We start from the raw sequence: 26783 nt of genomic DNA, 5'->3' as shown, positions 1-26783 counted from the left end.
GAAAAAACATAACACTGCAGACGCTTTGCCCAACAGTCTTGGAAAGGGACGAGAAGGCTCCACTGCCATTTCAACAGGAGGCAAGCTTAGTTGCATTTGGCCCCTACGAAATCTCTTAAATAAACTTATACATAACTTTAAATTTTTCAGGAAATGACAACATATTCTCAAATATTAATTTTAAAAAATTTAATCAATACCTTCCAGTATTTCAGCAATGTTCCATTGCCATCTTCTGGGAACGTAAAACTATGATATGTGCACACAAGCACTAACAACGAGCAGAGGCTGAAGAAGGTAACTGATGTTGGTCCTAGAGTCCTAAAGATGTCCCCTAGCAGGCTAAATTGGGTTGTCTTGGCTGTTGGGCTGATGTTCTTAGGATGCAAGCTTCCCAAATTTTGGGCAGTCTCATGCACCCAAATATGTTGAGGTTTGGGAAGTTTTTCAGAGCTGAGGCTGATTCCAAGAATAATCTTTCATATTTATATTTGCTGAGGTGTATTTACTACACTGCAGCAAATATAATTATATGAAAGTTTTTTTTTTTTTTTTTACATGGTTAGACGACTATAAATTATATATTTAGTTTAATCCTTTATCCAAGTGTAAGCAAACAAAGTTTGTGCTTGAAGTATCTTCAGGACTGGAGCAACTCATAGCAAAGGTGGACAAACTTCACATCGCTTGCCTTAGTATCACATAATGCAAAGCACCTCTTCTTGTGGACATGGGAAGGGTCACTACCCAGACCGGTTTCGACTTTTATTGAGGTCTCTTCAGTGGGAGCCAGACCCAGAGGTGATACCAAGGTTGAAGCAATGCAGAAGTCATATTTACCTATATGAGTTGCCAAAAGGTGTCACACCTTATTAATAAATTATTCAGGATTAGAGAAAGATGTTGGAAGTTTTTTCACTTGGTTAGACTATAAATTATATATTTAGTTTAATCCTTTATCCAAGAGTAAGCAAACAAAGTTTGCGCAATCACCTCTGGGTCTGGCTCCCACTGAAGAGACCTAAATAAAGGTTGAAACCAGTTTGGGTAGTGACCCTTCCCATAATGAATAGTATTATACATGTCCACAAGGAGATGTGCTTTGCATTATGGGATACTAAGGCAAGTGATGTGAACTTTGTCCACCTTTGCTATGAGTTGCCCAAGTCCTAAAGATACTTCAGGTGCAAACTTTGTTTGCTTACACTTGGATAAAGGATTAAAAATATAAATATAATTTATAATGAAAAAAACTTCCAACACTGTTCTCTAATCCAGAGTAATTTATCAATAAGGTGTGACACCTTTTGGCAACTCGTATGGGTAAATTATGACTTCTGTATTGCTTCAACCTTGGTATGACCTCTGGGTCTGGCTCCCACTGAAGAGACCTCAATAAAGATTGAAACTGGTGTGGGCAGTGACCCTTCCCATAATGCATAGCATTATACATGAATGAATATATGAATGAATTGCAAGGAGATGTGCTTTGCATTATGGGATACTAAGGCAAGTGATGTGAAGTTTGCCCACCTTTGTTACGAGTTGCCCCAGTCCTGAAGATACTTCAGGATAAACTTTGTTTACACTTGGATAAAGGATTAAACTAAATATATCATTTATAAATATGAAAGATTATTCTTGGAATCAGCCTCAGCTCTAAACCTGAACAAATTTGGGTGCATGAAATTGCCCCAAATTTGGGAAGCTTGCATCCTAAGAACATCGGCCAAGACAACCCAATTTAGTCCCCTAGGGGAGCACCTTTAGGACTCTAGGACCAACACCAGCTGCCTTCTTCGGCCTCATTTGCTTGTTGTTAGTACCTGCATCAGGGATGTGCTGGCCATATGTGCAATGTGTGCAATGCAAAGAGGAGGAAATACTTAAAAAAAAAAACGTTTTTTAGAGTGATTTTTTTATTGGCAGGGGGGGGGTATAGGGGCGCCAACTAAAGTTTTGCACACAAGTGCTGGCAACTACTGGTGTGCTACTGGGTTTAGAGGTGCCAACTAAAGTTTTGCACACAGGCACCGGACACTACTGGCACGCTCCTGATCTGCATGCACATATCATAGTTTTTCATAGGTTTATGTTCCCAGAAGATGGCAATGTAACATTTCCAAAATATTGGAAGGTATTCATTAAAGTTTTTTAATTAATATTTTAGTATACATTATCATTTCCTGAAAAATTATAAAGTCGTCTTACAAAGTCTGATTTAGATATGCTCATGACTTTTTTTTGCATTTGTTGTGAACTGTAACATAAGGTATGTTGAGAAGCTGCAGGTTTTATGCTGAGCTACTGTGTATGCCGCATTTTTAGCTAGGAATGAATTGTCACACTGTTGGAAAACCAAGGCGCCTCTTGTTTTTTTGCCAAGTGCTAAAACATTTCCTTGTATCAATCCTATAAAATCCATTAAGTAACTTAAATGTTTCTATCATATTTCCTCTTTTTTGCCTATAAATAAACCAGTTTTTGCAACTGACAAACCCTCAGGCTATCTGCATTCCACAGACCACTTACCATCTAGGTCACTCATCTCTGAATCCTCTTTGCCACTTTCTCATCTCTCAAGAACCTCAAACCCACACTTTAATACAGTAATCCAACAGTGGATGTATCAAGACTTTATAAAAGAGGAATAATAACTTCCTTATCTCTTGTGGGTTCTTCAATAAAGAAATAATCCTAGTAGCTACACTAGTAACTTTAGCAACACGCCCTCTAAACTTCTCTATCTACTATCACCCCAAGTATAATTCAATCAGCATGGTACACAGCTTATAATCTATTTATCTAAAAATGAATAACTTTAGATAACATTTTTTCCCCATAATGACAGCCAATTTAAATCATCCTGCCCAATATTGCGCCATCAGCAACCAAATTAAGCAAAGTATACTAGCACAGAATCTTCCGGCACACTGCCAGTAACCTGATTTATTCTGGATTCTGCTCCTCCATATACCACTTTTTCGTATCGATCTATCAGCCACTTGCATATCCATATAACCAGTGCCATATCCATCCCCATGTGGTATCCAGTCAAACGCCTTTGCAAAATCTAGCAGAATCATTGTGTAGCCATTCCCTTTATTCGATTCAGCTGTCACTCTATTATAAAAAGTTAGTAAGTTACTAAGGCATGACCAGTCCATCACATAGACATGTTGCCCCTCATAGAGTATCATATTCTTATCCATCCATTCCTGAATTCTCCTTATGACCAACTTTTCAGTACTTTTACCACCACTCATGAGATATTATCATTATTACAGGCAACTCCAAGGACTCCATAGACTCATCGAGAGATGCCATAACATCATTTCAACAACAACTATTCGACTTTCACACAGTATCTATCATACCTCGCCTTGAACTCATTTACAGTCATGGCACCCACAACAAACTCTGGCAGCTTATTTCACTCATTCACCACTCTCCAAGTAAAAAAACCTTGCTCTAACACCCTTGCTAACCATGCTCTTGCCCAGCTTCCATGTATGGCCCCTAGTCCTCCCACCACCAATACTATTCTTAAAAATATCTTCTGAATTAATCTTATAGAAACCCTTCAGTAGTAAACCATGCTCTGATATTTCTCCATCAACCACCCTCCTATCCATCTCACCAACCCTATATCTATCCACATATGCTGCAGTTTACTGATTAGAATTCCATGTGGTATCCTGTCAAAGGCCTTAGCAAGGTCCAGTAGAATCAGTGTAAATCCATTACCCTTCTCCAGTTCAGCCATCACTGTGTTATTAAACATGAGTAGTTACTGAGGCATGATCTACCTTCACAAAACCATGTTGTCTCCCATACAGTATCCCATTTTCATCTATCCAATCCTGTATTTTCCTCTTGACTATTTTCTTCAAGACCTTGACAACGATTCCTGATATGCTGATAGGTCGGTAATTTACAACAGCAGTCTTGGAACCTCCTTTATGCAGTGGAACTATTTCCCCCTCATTCCACCCCTTGGGACTAACCCAGACACGAGACTCAAATTAAACAAAATGGTCAAAGGCACTGACAATTCTTTAGCCGCTTCACGTATGACACGAGCTGGTATACCATCCAATCCCACAGATGTATTGACATTGAGATTTGTAATAGACTATTCACCTCCACTTCATTCACCACCATTCCCATATAAGATGTTGGTTCTTCCTTCATTTCTCCAATGCCACAACCTGGATGATATATTCTTGCAAAGTGCTCGCTCAGTAATTCCATTATATCAACTGATTCGTTTACCTCCCTACCATCGGCATTCTTTAAAATCATTCTGCCGTATAAATTTTTTCTTTTACTTGCAACATATCAAAAAAACTGTTTGGGATTCTCCTTAGCCTGCATGGCTAATGTTCTTTCATAATCTGCTTTTGCTTTTCTTACCACACTCGTTACCCTTCTGGCCTGCACTTTATACAATTCATGTGCCTGCCAGTCACCATTCTCCTTAAATTCCCTCCACAGTTGTTTCTTTTTTTTGCAGCTCAAGCTTAATGGTGTTATTCATCCATTTAAGCCCTATTTGATTTATTATTCGGAATCTAGGTATACAGTCAGCCATTGCCTCCTGAAAACACTTCTTAACCAACTCCCATGCACTATCAACATCCAGCCCATGCAGTTTTACATGCCATGGCACTGAACCAATCAAACTCCTAAGCTTGTCATATGTATCAGCCCGCATGTACTCTGTCTTAATTGTAAATTCCACACCTTTAGCCACCTCCTAAGTCAAGACCCTATGATCACTCTCACTGATTGGTGGCAACGTGGTCACATTCGTTACAGCCAAATTCTCAGATGCAATTACTAGGTCAAGCACTCTCTGACAGCTAGTATTTTCCATTACATGCTGTTGCAAATAGTTATCCCTTAATAACCACATAAAATCCAATTCCTTCCTCCCATGTGTCCTCTCCTCCTTCCAATCAATGTAACCATAGTTGAAATCTCCATAATAATTACCCTCCTTCCACCCATTTCTTCTATTTGCATATGCATACTATCTCCACCATATATTCCATCATCTGGTCTATAGCAGCACTGTATATTTTGTTCTGCTAGTCTCAATCTCACACCAAATAGCCGCAAATGTGCTCTTTTCTCTATCCTGCAGTTCCACTTCTATTCTCCTTGGCTGCAGCTCATCAGCTATCATCAATAACACTCCCTACATTTTATTATCCCTGTCACTCCTGAACACATCATATCCCTCACATTCAATCCCACTAGCTATATCATCTGTCAGCCATGTTTCACTAATGCCAATAACCCGTGGCCTGGAAGTGCCAACCAAGGCCAAAAATTCTTCCTTCTTGTTCCTAATACTTCTGGTATTAGTATACATGAATTGCAGAAGTCCATTTGTCCCATCCCTATTTTGATGCCTTGTACTAATTATCCTACCACCATTCATATACACTTCGTACTCGCTCGGGCATATTACACACATTCATACACTCAACTGTCTCCCTAAAGTCTGCATATCAATCTCTCTCCCCCCCCTTAATAACTCTAGTTTCCCTGATTCTGCACATCCACTTCATTCAACAACACCTTTTCAAGTCTCTGTACACCAAATCCATTCAAATGCAAACTATGCCTCTTATATAAATCCTTTCACCTATTGAACTCACTCCGCAAATCTACAAATTCCACACCACTCCTCTTGCATAATCTGCGCATAAAGTCATTAGCAATTATGGCCCGCCTTCTATACTCTTCACTATCATACCGTGGCAACAGACTCATCATCCTAACTCTCTAACTCTTCTCTTTTGCTACCTCAAGTAATTCCTTCAAATCCTATCTCATAGCCATTTTGTCTCCTTTCAAATCATTCATTCCTGCTCTACTATCAATTCTTTCACCCTCTGATTTTGTGCTCTAATAGACTCGCTTACATTCTTAATGTTTGCACCAGGTTGGTATGATTTAGTTAAACTCTCATCTATCACACCTCTTACTAAATAATCTCCATACAACACTCGCTCTTTCATTTTGTTTACACTCACGATCATACTCTTATTTTTCTTATCATACTTTTGCCATTTATTAGTTGGTACGCTCAGTAAACATTTTTGCCAACGCTCCAGCTACCAATTCGTCCTATGTATCGCTCAGTGCAACCATGAAATCTCACTCATTGCATCTGTCTCATCATTTTTATTATCCGTTAATCCATTCATTCGTTCTGTATTTTTACCTTTATTCTCACTTTCAACGCCGCTCTCACAGCTATCTGGTACTACCTCGCAAATATCACTATTCATACCTCTCATATCACTATTTTCTACATTTTGACTTTCAATAATGATATCACTCTCACCACCTGAAATGCACTTTAAATCCTCACACTCCTTACACTTTCTGCACACATTAACTTCACTATTATTCTAACCAGACTCCAACCGCTCTCCTCAAAGCATACATCTCACAAACGGTACACTGAATAAACTCCTTTATATTAAAATTTTTGAACAAAGATGGCGATCTGGACGCCATTGTATTCCTTCTGATTGGCGCTATGTGCATGTTATTAATCGTATCAATATTACTAATTGAAATAACTCAGAAAACATACAAAAATTACCCAAACACGCTAAGATACGAAAAGTAAACAATACTATGTAAGATTCAAGCAAATTTACCAAATTATTACTTAAAATAATACTTATCTTTTCAGGAGCTCTCTACAAACACTATACACCATGTAGTCCTCTAGCGGTGAGACGAGACAATATAATTTGCTATTGCAGTCTCAGAACCTCCCTTATGGAAGGAGGGAATCATTTTGTCCTCCTTCATGCCTTTGGAAATCTGACAGAGCTGATAATTACATTAAAGAGCCTAGTCAAAGGAATTATCAGTTCCCTTCTACATTCTTGTAAAACACAATCTGATATTTCATCTAATCCCATGGCTGTATTTACATTGAGATTTTGCAATATCCTAAGCACCTCAATTCACCTAACTCTGTACCCACATCAGTCCTTGATGCATATGTCATAGCAATAACCCCACTTGGTTGATATATCTTTACAAAGTGGTCACTCAGTAACTCAACTATTTGATCTGCTTCTGTCAACTCCCAACCATCAGATTTAACGATATCCTTCCATAGTCATTCTTCCTCTTATTTGCCATGTAACAAAGTAACTCTTTTGGATTTCCTTCGGCCTGCTAAACTAATTTCTTTTTAGAATCTGATTTGCATTCCTTACCATGCTAGTCACCTTTCTTGCCTGACTTTTGTACTGCTGAGCTTACTGGTCACCTTTCTTCTTATATACTCTCCACAACACTTTCTTTCATTGTAACTGCTGCCAGATGCCCATTATCTATCTCTCTCATGCACTATTAACATCCATCTCTCATTCACATTTTTATGCCATGGCACAGCTTCAAGCTTCCTCCTAAGCTTGTCAGAACCACCTGCCTTATAATTCCACATATATCCCTTTTCTTGACAGACTATTCTTCAGTTTTTTACAATCTCCCAAGTCAAGACTACATGATCACTTTTCCCAATTGGAGGCAATGTGGGCCATATCAGTGTGTGTGCTATCCACATAATTGGATTAGAAGCGCTATCCACAAACCCGTGGATAGAACTTCTAATCCTGTAATCAGATCCAATATACTCGTATTCCGAGTCCCCTCCATTACTGCCTCAAATAATTCTCTCTCAGTTGGCATATAAATTCCATTTCCTTCCTGTCATGCAATCTTTTGTCCTTTCAACCTAAGTCTCCAGAGTTGAAGTTCCCCATAATAATTACTCAACCTGCATCTGTTGTACTAATTTGCTGATGCACATCTTCCACATCATCCCTGGAATCCCATGGCCTACAACAGCAACCAACTGTATATTTTATCTTATTGGCCCTCAATTTCTCATCAGACTGCCTATTCTTTTTGGCTGCAATTCATCTGCTATCATCAGCAGTACCCCTCCCATCCTATCGTTGGTATCCTTCCTGTAAATACTGTAAAAACTGCAATTCTATTCCTTATGGCGGAACTATAATATGGTGCATGTTGAGTGGAACTTAGTATAATGAGACTAATGCCTCTGTGGTAGTTTGTTAGTCATAATAATAACAATTATAATAAATATGTATGCAACAAAGAAATGAAACTTACAACATCTGGTGCAGTCTCTGCTAATGACTGACTTCCATGCACAGGGCACTGAAGGTTGCATTCCTCATATGCTGTTAAAATACATTCTTCCACCATGAAACTATAAGTGAGACACTCAGAAATAACTGCTCCACAAGAACCCTGTTGATTCATTCTTTGATCCTGAGAAGTCAATTCTCCTTCTTGTCTGCCTTCTGCAGATGCCTTACGACTGAAATAATTTAAAACATGTGCATTCTCTAAATCTCTTTTACAGAAATAAAGGATGAAATTACTTCCTGTATATATATATTTATATATAACTGAAATATTTATGATAAAATACTATATATAAAAAAGAGCAGGATAAAAAAAATTCAGGCTGACAATATTTTAATAAATTAAATTTATGGTTAAAAAGAGGTAATAATAATGAACTAAAAATATGGAAAGTTTTCATATTACTTTAAAATTCAAAACCATTTAAATTTACTTATCAGCTAATTAGTACTCTATACCTCTTTTTGTTTGCTCTAGGCTTTCTTGCAAATGATCAATTTCAATAATCCTTAGTTGATACTAGAGCTGTTTAGTCCCATGGATTAGATTACTAAAATTTAATGAAACCCGACTTTATTAAATCAGTGATATCACGCAACAGAATTTACATTAAGGTGGAAATGAAACACAAATGATCACTCCTTGATTTAAACATGACCAGAACCAAAAACAGCCATGTCTCTAAATATTTAATTGAAAATCCACCAATTTTTCCAGCTTGGTTGGCTGAGCAGATAGTGCAATAACTCTCCAACCAGCAGGCTGTGAGTTTGATCCCACTGTAACATGGATGCTTGTGAGAGCTTTTAGCTGGTATATGCTTTTATCACTTGGTGAAGACTACCACCACTCTATGTAAGGAAGGATTAAATGATTTGAAAAAAAAAAAAAAAACCTCTTATGTAGAGCTCTGAATTATCTAACTCTAAGCTCATCAATTGTACAAAGTAAATTATACTTGAAATTATATTCTTACCAAGTATGAACTCAAGAAGTAATTTCACAACTAGATACTTGTATATGGAGGAGAGTAAAATCTAGCTTTTACCCCTTCACATCAAATTGCCCTAGTATCCTATTATGCAGAACATTTCCTTTCAGAAGTGTATATTGTTATTATTATTACAAAAGGCCTCTAGGAATCAAGGATTCACTGAGGGAAACCACATATCATGCTTAACACGTGCCATACCTTACCTTGAATTCACAACTTCCAAAAGGCAAGCCATTACAGTCATGCACTGCTCTATGAGAGTAAAATCTAGCTTTCACCCCATTCCTGCATGCATTGATTCTCAACGTCCATGGATGTCTTCTAATCATCTTCCCACCAACCATAAAATGAAGAATTCCATCTCTGATATCCTTTATTATGCTTTCAGAAGGGTATAGGTCTCTCCATCATATTGTCATCTTTCTGTGTATCAGCATGCGCAGGCACAAATTCTATTTCTACTCACAATCAACAGTCCTGATATCATCTTTAACACTCCTGTTTGTACCCTCTCCAATGTATCTGCAATCCTTCCTCCCCGAGAAACCAGATCTGTGCACAATACTACAGATGAGGTCATATCAAAGGTGTAAAGGGGAAAAATCATTTCCTTATTCATACCAAGAAATTATATTCTCATTAAATTCTTTTAATGAACATAAAGTTTGCACGTGAAGTATTTTCATGACTAGGCTACTTGTATATAGACTAATGAAATTACATTAATTGCCTTAATATACAATAATGCAAAACATGCATCCTTTCTGATGTATAATGCATTAAATCAATGATATCACACAACAGAATTTACATTAAAATGGAAATGAAACACCTTAAGCATTATACATGTCCAGACTGGTTTCAACCTTTATTGAGGTCTCATCAGTAGGAGCCAGATCCAGAAGCGATACCAACCTTGAAGTAATGCAGAAGTCAGATATACTGCACAGAAAGAAGTCAATGGACACTCCATGGGCAGGGTGCATCGTACCATGTAACGAGCCACGCGTTTGTAGCCAGTGTAAATTGGAAGAATATGATGCTCACAAGTCAGTGCTAATGTTTCCGGGTGAAATGACTGTGAGAAGGGAACTGACCGAGTTTGAAAGAGGCATTGTGATGGGATGGCATGTTGCAGGCCTATCAGTTTGGACAAATTGATGACAAACTGGAAATTGTTGACAAACTGGACCATCCCTGGTCAACAATCAGTGATACCATATGAAAATGGCAGCACAAGGGAGTCAACTGCAAGTGGATGACCAACTACACTCACTGAACATGACCATAGGGTGCTACGAAGAGTAATATGTCAAAACTGTCATTCATCGGCTGACACAGTGAATGCGAAGTTTCGCACACCAACTGGAACATGGCTTTCCATGGCAGAACTGCAAGCCCCAGATTATCCTAACCAACATGCAGCATCATCTTCTGTGGTGCAAAGAGTGTGTACAGTGAGATGTGAAAGCTTCGAAGACGAATCATGAGTGATGAATCATGCTACACCCACTACTAAACAGATAGATGGATGGATGTGGGTGTGGCTGATGCCTGGTGAATGTCTCCTGCCAGAGTGCGCAACCCCAAATATGAAATTTGAAGGTGGTGGTGGTGTGATGGTATGCTCCTGTTTTCTTGATATAGCTTCAGACCTCTATGTGGGTTGTGGACATGAACATTGCCACACTTGACTAGCATCCACAGAGCCCTGATCTCAACCATACTGAACATCCGTGTGATGAACTGGAGCATCGGGTGAGGTCAAGGGCTGTCCATCCAACAACACTCAAGGATCGCATTACATGCCTATAGGTCCAAAATTCCCACTGATTATTATCATACACTTGTGGAAAGTATGTCCCAAAGGATTGCTGCAATCATCACAGCGAAAGCAGATCCCACATCGTATTAAGGTGGGTATTTGTTCCATGTTATAAGGTGGGTCCATGGCTATTTGTTCCTCACTCTATGGTGTCTGTTGACTCCTTTTCAGGCAGAGTATTTCCCATCTACAAATAGTGAAAAGGTGTGTCAAATACTATGTGATTAGAGATGGTTTAAAAAGATACTTCACACACAAGCTTTGTTTGTTACAACTGGATAAAGGATTAAACAAGAATCTTGAAAAGTTTTATATCCAAAGTAAAAAGACTTTCTACAACTGTACACATGGTAAGGCTTAAGTCATAGATTGTTCATAATAGCACTTCACAGTACAAACAACACCAAAAGACAAAAAAATACATTTATCAAAACTTAGTAATATTTTGCTGGTTTTCTACCCAGCATCTTCAGACACAATTATAACTGCAACAAGCACTGACTAAATAATTATGGAAACTAATTCCAGTGATGAGACTTCAATAAAGGTTGAAACCAGTCAGCGCAGTGGCCTTCCCATAATGTGTAACATTAAACACATCCAAAAGGATGTATTTTTTGCATTATGCGATACTAAGGCAATTAATCGACAAATTGTATTCTTATTGGCTTAAACCACAATATTAAATGATGGTACAACATGACAGAATTTCATGTCGGCTGGGGCATCGCCCAGTTAAACAAGGCCCCCCCCCCCCCGTTATTTTTGCCAGGAAACCAGGGCAGACAGTGAAAAGTCAGCTACTGGAACAAATCCTAAAACACACCCCAACTCATCATCACCAGAGTTGAAGATCAGTACTATCAACATGGCAAAGAAATGGAGCTAGCTGAGGAATAGGATAAGTACCAGATCGACATCATAGGGGTGACTGAAACAAAAAAGGCAAAAACTGGTGATATCTCTCTGAGCAATAAATACAAAATGTTATATTCAGGCAATGACAATTAAGAAAAAGAAGAACTAGCCATAGTATTCAGCACACTAAATATGATGCTCACCTTCTTGAATGGCAGGTAGTCTCAAGTAGAGTGATGTGGGCAAATATCAATGTGAGAACTGGACAATGACAATTATTTATGCCTATGGTCCTAAAGAAGGTTATGCTAAGGTAGAACTGGAGGAATTTTTTGAGACTTTAGAGAAAGCAACTAACACAATGAAAAATGAAAACTTGGTCCTTGTTGGGGATCTAAATAGCAGAGTAGGAAATGACTGTCAGACATACAAAAATATTTTGGGAAAGTTTCGAGCAAAGAGCAAAGCTAATAATAATGGTAAATACCTGTTGGATTTCTGCTCAGGACATGGACTGGTTATTACTAACACCATGTTCCAACATAAAAATGTGCACAAATTCACATGGAGGGAAGATGCAAGGAATAAGAAAAGTCTCATTGACTATGTTATTGTTGATAGCGATATTCTCTGTTGTGCAGGACACCAGAGTGTACAGAGGATTTGAAATTGAAAGTGATCACCATTTAGTCTCGAGCAGGATAAAACTGAATTTCTATATTGAAAAGAATAACATGTAAGAAAGTTTTAAAGTGAATAAAAGTTGAGCAGCTCTCTGATGTGAACTGTAGACTAAAATACACAAAGATTATTGAAGAAAAAATGAAAGAGTTTGAGAACAGGAACCAAACCTTGGAGATTCGGTGGTAAGCCTTGAAGAAAACTTTGATTGATTTAGCCAGAGATGCATGTGGTGAGGTTGTCTGCAAGGATAGAAAAATCAGAACTCCATGATGGACACAGGAAGTTAAAGAGGCAGTGAAGGAAAAGAAGAAAGCATATCAAAAGTTCCTGGCAAATAAGACAGCTAGTGCTCTTAGAGAATACAGAGACAAATGTAAGGAAGCTAAACACAGTTCAGGCCAAATAAAGACTGTCAGGATCAGATTTTCACTTTACGACAAATAGTTGAGAAGTCATGGGAATATAACAGAGATCTATATTTAAGTTTTGTAGATCTAGAAAAAGAATATCACAAGGTGGCAAGAGAGAAGCTATTCAAAACGATACAGTTGTACGGTGTCAGTGAGGCAGTATATCAAGCAATACTTAGTCTTTGAGTTGTAAATCAGCAGTTAGAATTGAATGACGTACAGCAAGATGGTTTAATGTTAAATCTGGTGTCACACAAAAATATAGATTATCCCCTTTGTTATTCATACTCTATATGGATCACATTATGAAGGAAAGTGGTATTAAACCTGACATCAAAACTGGAGATGTTAATGTCAGCTCTTTGCTTTATGCAGATGATGTTATACTTCTAATAAATCTTCTACAAGTCTGCAAGATTCCGTGAATAAATTGAATAACTGTTGTAATAGATATGATATGAAGGTCAGCAATAACAAGACAAAGACAATAAAAATAGGTAGAGCAATGAAAATATCAACTGTATTTTGAATGGAGAATCTATATAACAGGTGAAACATTTCAGCTACTTAGGCATGATTTTTAGTGAAGATGGTATATTAAATATGGAAATGGACAACAGAATCAACAAAGCTGGTATGGTAGGAAGTCAACTGGATAAATTTATATGGAATAAGAGAGAAATTAGCCAAAACACTAAAACACTAAATTAGCTGTATACAAGGCAGTGTTCAAACCAATTTTAACTTATGGATCTGAGAGCTGGGTCAGAAGTAAAACACTTGACCAAAGACTAGAGACAGCAGATATGAGATTCCTGAGAACGATTAGGGGTGTGAACAGGTGGCATCGATGGGAATATTGTATTAAAAATGAGGATATTAGGAATGAACTTAACATTGTTAGCATCCAGGAATGTGTTTGCAGAGCCAATATCATTTTTTTTTTTTGTAATAAGCAAGCAAATAACTTAACGTGACCTTCCTTTAACAAATACATGTTTTCCATCAAAGTGAATACAGCTGTTGTCAATGCAATTCTGGATCCTGGGTCTCACTAGCATTTCGAATACTTTAAACACAACACCTGACTCACAGATTGGCCTACAAGTTGAAGTCTGAGTTCTTTCATCTCCTTTATAAAGCAGTACAATCTTTCCTTCCTTCTACTTCTTTGGAACTTGACCCACTGTAAGACTTAATATTAATCGAGTATGCCAAAGTAGATATCAACTCCTTTGAAAATACATAATGAATGTCATCAAGTCTGATGGCCTTAGTACCATCCAGTTTACTCAATTCTCCATACACCTCTTGTTCACTCACAACCAGTGTCTTCCCCTACCTTTCTGCTACACTCAAACTTCACATGATGCCATATTCACAAGGAAGTAATACTTTTATGACTCTTCATTCTCCCGATTTTGACTTGACTCTCATTTATTGCATTTCTTTATGAAAAATTTCCAAACTCTCTCTTTCTTCACTCTTGCTTTTATACCATAAAGCAATCACTCTTGGCAATGAGATAACTGATATTCCTCAGAATCCATGACAGCCATATTTTTTGGAATATGGCTGAACCTGCATTAGCAAAGAAGCTGTGTGAATGCAGATTACGTCTAAAGAAGCTTTTAGATATCATATCTCACAGGATACTGGGAAGCATATTACGTAAACTGAAGCAAATAAGTATATGAAGATAGCAGTATGAATAAGATGTTAAATATTGTCGTCTGTGCCATTGTTATGTCGTTACTTTTCCTATAATAATTTACTTTCTTTATGAATTTACCTTTCTACGATGACCACAAGACTTACCAAATTTCCCTGACTCTAATATCTGTATTACTTCTTACGTGTTCATTCTATAAGGAAAGCAAATTCTATATCTCTAGCTGATTCCTAATTTTACTCACGTGCTTATCCTGACTGATAAAGGTCATTCCTTGCTAAAAGAAACAAATCCTCTAATTTCTTTCTGGGGCCATCTCCTCTTCAGATATTGACAAATTTATTTTTTAAAGCTGCGCCAGTCAATATCTTAGAATAGAGGGGAATCTTATTCAGGGAGACTTTTCCAGACTTTTGGTGCATATAGGTGAATAAATTTAGCGCTTAAACTCATAAATTAAATGCTTTACTGTGGCTAAGTAAATTCTGGTTTGCAGTCGTAACCTCTATAACAACATGTTACACCTTTCTTTCAATCCCCCCCCCCCCCCACTGCTATGGTTCAGATTAGTGAGTGGTAGTTTTGATTCATATCACAGGCAAAACTCAGGTATAGAAGAAAAAACATATTTATTGGAATCTAAAGACATATTCACTTAGACCAATCTCACTTTCAATTAGTTCAATGACATGCTAAATCAAACTGTATCAAACTGATTAATACTCTAATGTATGAACAATAAATCCTTCATTTAAGTTAGAGATTAAACACACATAATATACACATTATACACTTCTAATCAATATTCTACCTACTATATTAGTCTTGCACATTAAACTAGTCACAATCATCTATAATCATTCCAGACAATTTGTTTTATGGACATTAGCCACTGCTAAATAATCACTTAAAGCCCTGAGTCCATGTGGTGGGTCACTATGGTCATCAGATTAAGCTATGCTCTGCACCTGGCATTTTTCCATTGTCTTTTCTTGATCTGTATCTGGCCATCCTCGTTTCTACTGCCAGTTCATAGTGTACGGTCGCGATATTATTGGAACTTTCAGGGAAGGAGTGAAGACAGCATATGCCGACATCTCACACTTTAGTACCAGCAGAAATTCAGACATCGAAAGGAAAGGCGTACTGTCCGATAATGTACTATCACTAAGAAACATCATCAGGAACTTCTGGTCCACGGGAGAAGTCGAATCATCATTCAGCAAAATAGGCGAAAAAAGCCATGAGAAAGGGGTGCAAACCCTTTATATTCTCCCTTTACTTGCCCCCTTTTTAGCACCCTGTTACTAGCTGTGATAGTGCCCTGTTACTTTTTGCAATCTTTTCCCGCCTGCTACTTTCTTCGTCCGCAGGGATTTCGGCACATCATGAGATCTCTAGCAGCTTGTCTTCCGGGAAATGAATGTGCGTCACTTTCCAAGACTGCCAATGCCTCAGGTCCGCCCATGACCTTTGGACTATTGTTTACATCTAATTTACCCATTCATTGCATACATGATACATTCATATAATACCAATTTATACACAAAGTTCTTTACATGGTCTCACAATTCTACTAAAAGGAGGTAATTCTATTTCTATTTACAGTTAGTACTTTATTTCCTCTGCTCGAGTACAAGTGTTTTCTTTCAGCTGATTTTTCTGACTTGTTAAATCCTGAATGAATTGTTTCCTTTTTAAAGTTCTTCATTCAGGATGTAACAAAGATGACTAATAAATACACATCAAAGAGTAGAATATAGTGGATGAAATCCAGGAGAATGTGACCAGTGTATACTATGTACACAAAGAATGGAGGATACCTGTGCCACAGGTATCCTCCATTCTTTGTTACTGCTATTTAATCTGTACGTTAATGATAAAGGAAATGATTTAAGGAGAAATATCTACTCATTATCATATTGTCTTACTGCTGATTTTCATACCAAATTTATTACAAGTTATTCAATTTAGTAAGGAAATCTTGCACACTTGTAATGGATTTATTTAAAAAAATAACATCATCTGCATGAAGTAAAGAGGAGCTGAGATTAACATCTCCAATTTTGATATCAGGTTTAATGCTGCTTTCCTTCATAATGTGATCCATATAGATAATGAATAACAGAGGGGATAATGGACATCCTTGTCTGACTAGATTTAACATGAAACCATCTTGCAATGAAAACAGACAGAAACATTAAAAATATCAATTCATCGTGAATGGATAACATATAGAACAAGTAATACATTCAGCTACTTAGGCACAATTTTTAGTGAAGATGGTAAATAAAATATGGAAACAGACAACAGAATCAACAAAGCTGGTATGGTAGAAGTCAACTACATAAATTTATATGGAATAAAAGAAAAATTAATCAAAACACTAAATTAGCTGTATACAAGACAGTGTTCAAACCAATTTTAACTTATGGATCTGAGAGCTGGGTTAGAAATAAAACACTTGACCAAAGGCTAGAGACCACAGATATGAGAGTCCTGAGAAAGATTAGGGGGGTGTGAACAGATGGCATCAGTGGCAATATCATATTAAAAATGAGGATATTAGAAAACAATTGATATTGTTAGCATCCAGGAATGTATTAGCAGAGCTAATCTCAGGTGGTATGGTCATTAAACAGAATGGGAGAGGAAAGATTAGCAAAACAAGTGTTCTCTGATAGGTTGGCAGGAAAAGATCCAGAGGAAGACCAAGATATAGGTGGATTGATACGGTAAAAAATGCCTAAGAAGATAGAAATATAAGATCTGATAATGTTACAGTCTTCACAGATTATAGACTGATTTGGAGGAAAATTGTTGACAGGAAGTTAGTAATGATATAAGTTTTTCATGTAGTACTATTATAATATCCTGTACACCCCTTTAGGGTACATGTTAGGAATTTGATGATGATGATATATACTCATCTGTTGATGATGCTGAACCAGGGAGAGCAGCAGTAATAAAAAAAATGTAAAAGATCCTGTACCATTATTTAAATAAATTTGCAGGATAATAATTGCCAGTTCAACATGACAAAGTGTGAATATAGGCTATGCAGCTTGGAATGAAGAGATAACAAGCTGTGTATTACATATGTAAGTGGAATGCAAAAAACTGATGAGGCACTTAGGAATTTCAGAAGTGATGGTGGACAAGGAGTTGATGTTCAGAGCACATGTAAAAGTGATCAAAACAGCAAAAGAGTTATCATGGTTTGACAGTGAATGAGTTTTAATATTGGGTAGGATCAATACAGAGTGGTGAATACAGGAAGAATCCCTCATTTTACACAGTTAATGTATCCTGTGGAAATGCCATGCTAAGTGAAAATGTGTAACTTCATTGCTTATTAGCGATGAAAAAACCATAACTAATTCCCGTGCTTTCAAAATCTTTACTAAAGTTTTTAAATTACAATTGCCTTTACTGCCAATATAAAGGATAATAAAATGTTTCAAATATTTGAAAGTTTATTTAACACTGCATAACATATATTCATAATTATACAAAGCTGTGGTATTTAAAAAGATAATTATTTTCTTGAGAAATTGCAATTTTTCTTCTTTTTATCATTGGCACTTGCTATTTCACTCTTCCTTTTATCCATAGTCAATGTTGAAGAATAACTTTTTAATATAAAAATGTTTATATAATGGCAGTAGACAATTAGTAAACACTTGCTTATTTAATGGTAGCTTGAACCACAATGCGAACTATATTCATATTAGTTATGTATGCTCACTGTGTTGCTATGGTATTCAGAGCTAAGATTGCTTATAAAGTTGCATATATCATTTGAAATTATAATGGGGGGGGGGACACCTGCATTAAGGAAATTTTTAACCTAATAAAGAAGTAATACTCTAATATCTGTATTACTTCTTACGTGTTCATTCTATAAGGAAAGCAAATTCTATATCTCTAGCTGATTCCTAATTTTACTCACGTGCTTATCCTGACTGATAAAGGTCATTCCTTGCTAAAAGAAACAAATCCTCTAATTTCTTTCTGGGGCCATCTCCTCTTCAGATATTGACAAATTTATTTTTTAAAGCTGCGCCAGTCAATATCTTAGAATAGAGGGGAATCTTATTCAGGGAGACTTTTCCAGACTTTTGGTGCACATAGGTGAATAAATTTAGTGCTTAAACTCATAAATTAAATGCTTTACTGTGGCTAAGTAAATTGACCGCGCGGTTAGCCTAGTGGCTTTGCGCTTCGCAACCATATGACTGGGGAAGGAGTGTCCCAAGTTCGATTCCCGTTGTAGACGTGAGGAATTTGAGGATCTTCCTCAGGCATAGCCAAGTTAGCCGGTCTTGGGCGCGGTCAGCAGGGTTTTTTCCGCCAGTTTATCTGGCGTTTTTCATCCCGCAAACAGGCAAACCGGCCCTGTGAACATACACCTCAACAGTCAAAAATATATCCCCCCCAGCGGCAGACCAGGCGACGGGTCGGCTGGGAGTAGTACTAACAAGTAGTCGCATCTAAGTAACACGCGGACCCTGCATAGGAAGCGGGAATAACGCGAAGAAGAAGAAGAAGAAGACTGTGGCTAAGTAAATTCTGGTTTGCAGTCGTAACCTCTATAACAACATGTTACACCTTTCTTTCAATCCCCCCCCGGCTGCTATGGTTCAGATTAGTGAGTGGTAGTTTGGATTCATATCACAGGCAAAACTCAGGTATAGAAGAAAAAACATATTTATTGGAATCTAACCCAAGTTAAATCAATTATGGTATTAATTTATTGACCATGTTAGTTTGAAAAGCATGTTATCAGAAAGTGTGTAAGGTGAGGATTCCTGCAATGGTTATATGGGCTTCTTGCAATAAAATCTTTAATAAAATGTTCTTTAATATGCAGAAGAATAATGGATTAGCACCAACTGCCATTTGAGAAAATATTCTTTAGCATGATGCACAAAAATTGATCATAACAGAAAAAGTTAATGGTCATATCTTTCAGTTTTCAATTTTACAATACATTTTTTAGTGATTTGAGCAAACAGCTGCTACATGCTTACCACTGGAAAAGGGTTGCAGAAAAGATACGTGCCATTCTGTATAATTATTAGCTATATTGCTTGTAATTTAGTATACTATTTTTTTATTTTTGATAACTTGTGTGTCTGCATGATTACTGACCTTGTCATTTTGTTAATGATTTTTTTAATTGAAGTTTTGAATCATACCTTAACAGAAAACAATGGCAGTACACACAAGGTCGACTCATTGTGCAGCATGAAGATCATATGCTGTTAGCGATGTACACTTTTTGAAAATGGTTCAAGGTGTGAGTACAACACGTATGTGTGGTAAAATGTGAAAGATGTGTTTGTGGAGAGAGTGAACAGGAGATGAGAGAGAAGGTATGGATTTGTAGAAAGAGCAATGGTAGGGGGGGGGGTCACACTAAGTTAGTGAATACAAAACAGACCAATGCAAGGAAGGCTAGTGTAAATGAAAGAAATAGAAATGGAAATCTAGTGAAATTGAGGGAGTGAAAGAACACAAGAACAAAGAAATGAAAGTAAGTGATATATGGAAGCAAAAGGAAGTATGAATGAGGAAACGGAAGTAAGCTGTGGCAGAACAAGAGATAGCAAGATTATAGTAGCAACAGAGTGAACTGGTTGATATACAATTGTTTGCAGATATTGCAAAACTGGGGAGAGTGATGAGGAATCAAGCAGATGTGGCCTTACAGGAGGACTTGAATAAATTGCATGAGCAGGCTACAGTATGGAACTGTCAATGCAATGTTGCAAAGTGTAAGGTTCTGAAATTTGGTAGGAAACAATCAGATGCAAAGTATAAACTTGGTGGGGAAATTTTGGAGGAAGTTGAGAAGATCGTTACTCACCACCACTCCAAGGTTTCTTAAGTTCAGAAGTCATCACAATGCAGAAGTTTTGAAGACAGCACATTAGATTATGGAAATGATGCAGAGGACCTTAACTTGTAGAAATGAAGAGGTTCTAGTTCCAAGGCCTTGTATGGATTATTGCAGACAGATTTGGCTCACTGGTTTTCATGGTAAGGAAGACTGATTAAGGTTGTAACTGGTCTATGGGATATAAGACAGACTGAGGGAATGTTTGCAAAACTTCGTGAATAGGAGACATTTGAGTTAGTAAAGGGTTGTTACCAAGTTAATATGGAATAAATTTTTCATAGCATGGAAGAAGGGGGACATCCCTGGAAGGCTGTATAAGGTGGGTGTGAGCAGGGGAATAAAGAACAGGTTCTATGCATAGAAAGTAGTTGATGAGTCGAAAGCATTGCCTGACACTGTGGTGAATGCAGGTATACTGAATGAGTTTAAAGTATGGTTTGATGGAGTTAGTGGGTAACAATGTTTGCCTCCTATGATGAGTCTTTTGATTCCACGGAGATCTAGTAATAATAATAATTTTTAATTACTTGCATCAAATTAAAAAAAAAACACATCTCTGGGTTTTTTTATTTTTTAATTTTTTAAAAAATATTTTTATGGGCTGAAAAATACGGAATATTTATTTCTTTTCCCTTATCATTGTACAATAGCACAGCGTTGGAATACCTTTCAGCACTGTTCAGGAGAAAAAAAAGATTCTAGATTTGTTTAATTTATAATTTATAATATTGTATATTCAAATTGATTGAGAAAGAATTTTTTTTTGATGAAATAAAATATTTCACAACTGACAAACAACGATTTTTGATTGAAAAAACTGAGCTCCCATCTTGAACGCATAAGACATACAAATCAGAGGTTGTGTGTCAAGAATAATACAGCAAAACTTCAAGAAGCTAGTAATGCTCATGGAGCAGAGTTTTAACCAAACAGAAGTGCTATAAAGAACTTTTAAGATGCAAATTTAAAATGGTAACTTTTATAAAGAAATTTGGTGCATGTGAACTACAACAAAATGCATTTGCAAATTGATACAGTCTCAATATAAAAATATATCAATCATTTGAAATTAGTAAAATAATTACCTTGAACTATTGCTGTCTGGACCCACACCACTATCACTGTCATGTGATACAGTACTATTGTGAGATCCTCTATTTCGTCGTAGAATACCTGGAGAGTAACATTCTATTCGTCCTCTCTCTGAAAATCTTCCACTGCTTGAACTCCAACTATTTCCACTTAAAGAAGTTGAATGTAAAGACCATACATCTCCACTCCGGGGTGATATATCACTTAGCTGCCATGAATCTCTTTCCACATGGCAATCTGCTATAGAAAACAAATTTCTATCTAGAGTACTCATTTCTTCCTTAAGATAAGAAACTATGCACTGAATGCAGGGAATAAGTCTAGTTACTAAAAACTTGCCCTCTGATGTATGAACAAATCTGGTACCCAGAGTAGGATACCAGTCCTCAAGTAATGTATCAATATGATCAACGGCCAATGATAATAACTTTGCCACACACTCCACACTAGGGTGCAATTCAACTGTTTCATAAGTAATTATTTCAGTACTAGTATCTGAATGGTCACAAACTGGTTTCTGAATAATTACAGACTGATTAGGAAGAAGAATCTCCAAAATAGCTGAATTGTTAATTTCAATATCATTCCAAATGCCTTCTTGCTGAACAAGAAATTTCATTTGTCGATAATCACAAGGAAAATTATTCATATGTGGAAGCAATTCTTTCATGCGAAATAATGTAGTATTCAAGTAGCGAAGTTCCATTCCTGACTGCCAGCAAATCCATTCTGCTCTCTGATTTAGAAGAGAAACTACCAGAGGATCCATTTGCAAATCTTTGGATATAATAAAATAAGAACGTATAATTTCAACAACTGCATCATCTGCAAGCATCCTTGTCATTAGTCTTGACCAAAATCCACTAGGAAAATATGACATAAGCAAAAGTCGGCGTATAATATTTTGTTGTTGTGTCTGGTGGGTAATAAAGCACGTAGATGATTGATTTTCATCCTGTTCAAAGTCCAAAGGATCACAAACTTTAGGACTACTGACAAGTTCTGCAGAGCCTTCACTAAACTGACGAAGTGGTCTTTCTACAGTGGTAGTAGTAGCAAGTTTCAAAGTAAAAGGAGCTGAATTCAGATACCGAGTGCTTGCATATGTTTTTCTGAGAGCCCAACTCCTTGATCTCACAGGTACCTATAATAAAGATAAATCAACATATACAGTCAATAGAGAAAAATTCACTAATAATAACCTAATAATCTGTATGTATTCATTATTAATTTTCACTAATGACAGGGAAGTTACTCCTATCTTCACATTCTATAACGCTTGTCAAATGCATACATATAGATTAATGGGGAAAGTGACCATGTGGTATTGATTTTGGAGATTGTAAAAAAATGAAGAATAGTCTGTCAAGAAGAGGTATATGTGGAACTCTAAGGCAGGTGATTATGACAAGCTTAGGAGGAAGTATAAATCTGTGCCATGGCATAAAACACTGCAAGGGAAGGATGTTAGTAGTGCATGAAAGATGGTTAATGGACATTAACCATCTTTCTAGAGGATACTATATTAAATCAGGTAGGAGTTAGATGGATGAGTAATATCATTAGACATGAGCTGCAGAAAAAGAAAATGCTGTGGATGGTATATAAGGAGAAAGGTGACCAACAAACTCATGAACATCACAAAGGTCAGACAAGAAAGGTGAGTAGCATAGTAAAGAAGGCAAAATCAGATTATGAGAAGAAACTAACCAAGCAGGTCAAAGTAAATACCAAAGAGTTGTTTTGCTATACGGCAAGAGGAAGAATGAGTATGGAAGGATAAATTTAATGAGTGCTGATGGTGATGAGCTGAGAGAAGCAGATTAAATAGTTGAGTTACTGAGTGACCACTTTGCAAGGGCATATCATATAAGTGAGATTAATACTGTGACATATGCAACAGACACTTATGTGGGAACAGAGGTGGATGAATTAGAGGTTCTTGAGATATTATAGAATCTTAATGTGAATACAGATATTGGATTAGATGGGATATCAGCTTGCATTCTGAGAGAATGTGCAAGAGGACTGACAATGGCAGTAGACAATTAGTAAACACTTGCTTATTTAATGGTAGCTTGAACCACAATGCGAACTATATTCATATTAGTTATGTATGCTCACTGTGTTGCTATGGTATTCAGAGCTAAGATTGCTTATAAAGTTGCATATATCATTTGAAATTATAATGGAGGGGGGGGACACCTGCATTAAGGAAATTTTTAACCTAATAAAGAAGTAATACTCTAATATCTGTATTACTTCTTACGTGTTCATTCTATAAGGAAAGCAAATTCTATATCTCTAGCTGATTCCTAATTTTACTCACGTGCTTATCCTGACTGATAAAGGTCATTCCTTGCTAAAAGAAACAAATCCTCTAATTTCTTTCTGGGGCCATCTCCTCTTCAGATATTGACAAATTTATTTTTTAAAGCTGCGCCAGTCAATATCTTAGAATAGAGGGGAATCTTATTCAGGGAGACTTTTCCAGACTTTTGGTGCACATAGGTGAATAAATTTAGTGCTTAAACTCATAAATTAAATGCTTTACTGTGGCTAAGTAAATTGACCGCGCGGTTAGCCTAGTGGCTTTGCGCTTCGCAACCATATGACTGGGGAAGGAGTGTCCCAAGTTCGATTCCCGTTGTAGACGTGAGGAATTTGAGGATCTTCCTCAGGCATAGCCAAGTTAGCCGGTCTTGGGCGCGGTCAGTAGGGTTTTTTCCGCCAGTTTATCTGGCGTTTTTCATCCCGCAAACAGGCAAACCGGCCCTGTGAACATACACCTCAACAGTCAAAAATATATCCCCCCCAGCGGCAGACCAGGCGACGGGTCGGCTGGGAGTAGTACTAACAAGTAGTCGCATCTAAGTAACACGCGGACCCTGCATAGGAAGCGGGAATAACGCGAAGAAGAAGAAGAAGAAGACTGTGGCTAAGTAAATTCTGGTTTGCAGTCGTAACCTCTATAACAACATGTTACACCTTTCTTTCAATCCCCCCCCGGCTGCTATGGTTCAGATTAGTGAGTGGTAGTTTGGTTAAATAGTTGAGTTACTGAGTGACCACTTTGCAAGGGCATATCATATAAGTGAGATTAATACTGTGACATATGCAACAGACACTTATGTGGGAACAGAGGTGGATGAATTAGAGGTTCTTGAGATATTATAGAATCTTAATGTGAATACAGATATTGGATTAGATGGGATATCAACTTGCATTCTGAGAGAATGTGCAAGAGGACTGACAATGTCTCAGCTCTGGTAGAGTTCCAAGGCAGTGGAAAGAGGGATTCCACACATCCAAAGAATCATCTCCATTATGCAAGGGAAATAATTCCCTTGCATAATGGAGATTCTAAGACTACAATAGCAAATTATAGATCAATCAGACCAAAACTGGTCAAAAGGAGAATTCAAAATGGATGGATAAGAATATGATGCTCTATGAGGGGTAACATGGTTTTGTGAAGGGTCAGCCATGCTTTAGTGATTTAGTAACTTTTTATGATTGAGTGACAGCTGAGTTAGATAAAGAAAATGGCTACATGATGATTCTGCTGGATTTTGTGGTATTGATCAAATACCACATGGAACTCTGTTATGCAAATTAGAACAAATGGGGATGGATATGACACTGGTTATGTGAATAAGAAGGTGGCTGCTGGAGAGACATCAAAAGTAGTATATGGAGGAGCAGAATCTAGGCAAAAGCTGGTGACTAAGTGCCACAAGGTTAACTGCTAGGACCACTAACTGTTTAATTTGTACATAAATGATATAGGAGATAGAGTGATAGGAAATATTCAGTTGTTTGCTGATGATCCAACATCAGGCAGAGTAATAGTGAATCAAGGCGATGTGGAGAGCTTGCAGGAAGACCTAAATAGGCTGTCAGTATGGGTAAAAGGTAATGGGTATCAGTTTAATGTGAAGAAATGTAAAGTTATGCATTTTGGGATAAATAGATTACAAGCTGTGTACCACATTGATGGAACTGTACTCCAGGAAATAGATAAAGCCAGGGATTTAGGGATGATGGCAGCCAGAGAGTTGCAGTTTAGATGACATGTTGCTAGGGTAGCTCATAAGATTACTTGGATACTGAAGACCACACTAACAAGTAGAGATAAGGAAGTTATTATTACTCTTTATAAGACCTTGATACATCCACATCTGGATTAATGTGCTCAGGTTTGGTTTCCTGGGATTATTGGGTATGAGAAAGTGGTAAAGAGGATTCGGGGGCAAGCAACCAAGATGGCGAGTGGTCTCTGGAACATTCCCTATGTGGATAGATTGAGGGTGTGTGGGCTGCAGAAGTGGTTTAGGCAAAAAAAAAAAAAAAAGATATGATAGAAACATATAAGTTACTTAAACAGTTTTACAGGATCAACTGATGCAGGGAAAATGTTTCAGCACTTGGCTACAGGGGACAGAACAATAAGTCATCCCTGGAAGTTGAGTAAAAGTGTGGTTAGTAGGGACATAAGGACTAGAATTTTTGCTTGGGAAGTTGTGAATGAATTAATAACATGAATTAATAACCCATTAATTGCCACAGTCAATTAATGGGTTCAAGGAGAGATATGAGACTGTGTGGATAATTTGGGTCTCCTGTGATGCATCTTCAGACTCCAAGGAGGTGCCCATACAATAATAATAATAACCAGAATGGAATTCAAATTCAGTTTTTTTTTTCAACTTTAACCCACTTCTGCTAACAATAAAAAACATTATTGTTAGCAACTATGTTACAGAGCAGAAATATAATAACTTAGTCTAATCAATAACACAGTGGTTTACTATCTTAAATATTTTCCACATCTACAGTAACTCCCAAAGTATAATTGTGAAAAGTGAATCCATTTTTTTCTTATATGGATATTTCATAAAATCTCATTCTTATTTATATATAAGTGAGTCATTGAGATATAAAACGCTATCAACAGCCTGAAAGGTAGAAAGGAATAGAATTATCATTCTATTTGACAAGAATTATCACAGTTCTCTATAAAAAAAGGGAAATAAATCTAAATGTGAGAATTATAGAGCAATTTATTTCCAGGCATAATTAAGTAGATGTTAAGACAAATTGTGGAAGAGAAACTTGGATCAGAA

At 37.0% G+C, this 26783-nt stretch overlaps 1 protein-coding gene across 1 annotated transcript in view; it reads right to left on the bottom strand.

Moving 5' to 3' along the window:
• The window catches only part of Lrrk (Leucine-rich repeat kinase), a 790764-nt gene that overhangs the window by 229628 nt on the left and 534353 nt on the right, over positions 1-26783 (bottom strand). Inside the window, exons 22-24 of the mRNA XM_090409582.1 lie at positions 22191-22801; positions 21651-22145; positions 8179-8389 (exon numbers count right to left, since the gene is read on the bottom strand). Of these exons, the coding sequence (XP_090265708.1) occupies positions 8179-8389; positions 21651-22145; positions 22191-22801 (1317 nt within the window). The remainder of the gene's footprint in view (positions 1-8178; positions 8390-21650; positions 22146-22190; positions 22802-26783) is intronic.

Source organism: Typopeltis vanoorti, chromosome 19, assembly GCF_054136105.1.
Source record: "Typopeltis vanoorti isolate ZY-2024b chromosome 19, IOZ_Tvanoo_1.0, whole genome shotgun sequence".
In the NCBI taxonomy this organism is placed as follows: domain Eukaryota; kingdom Metazoa; phylum Arthropoda; class Arachnida; order Uropygi; family Thelyphonidae; genus Typopeltis; species Typopeltis vanoorti.
Note: the sequence above shows the minus strand (reverse complement) of the source record. Positions and strands in the feature narration are given on the sequence as shown.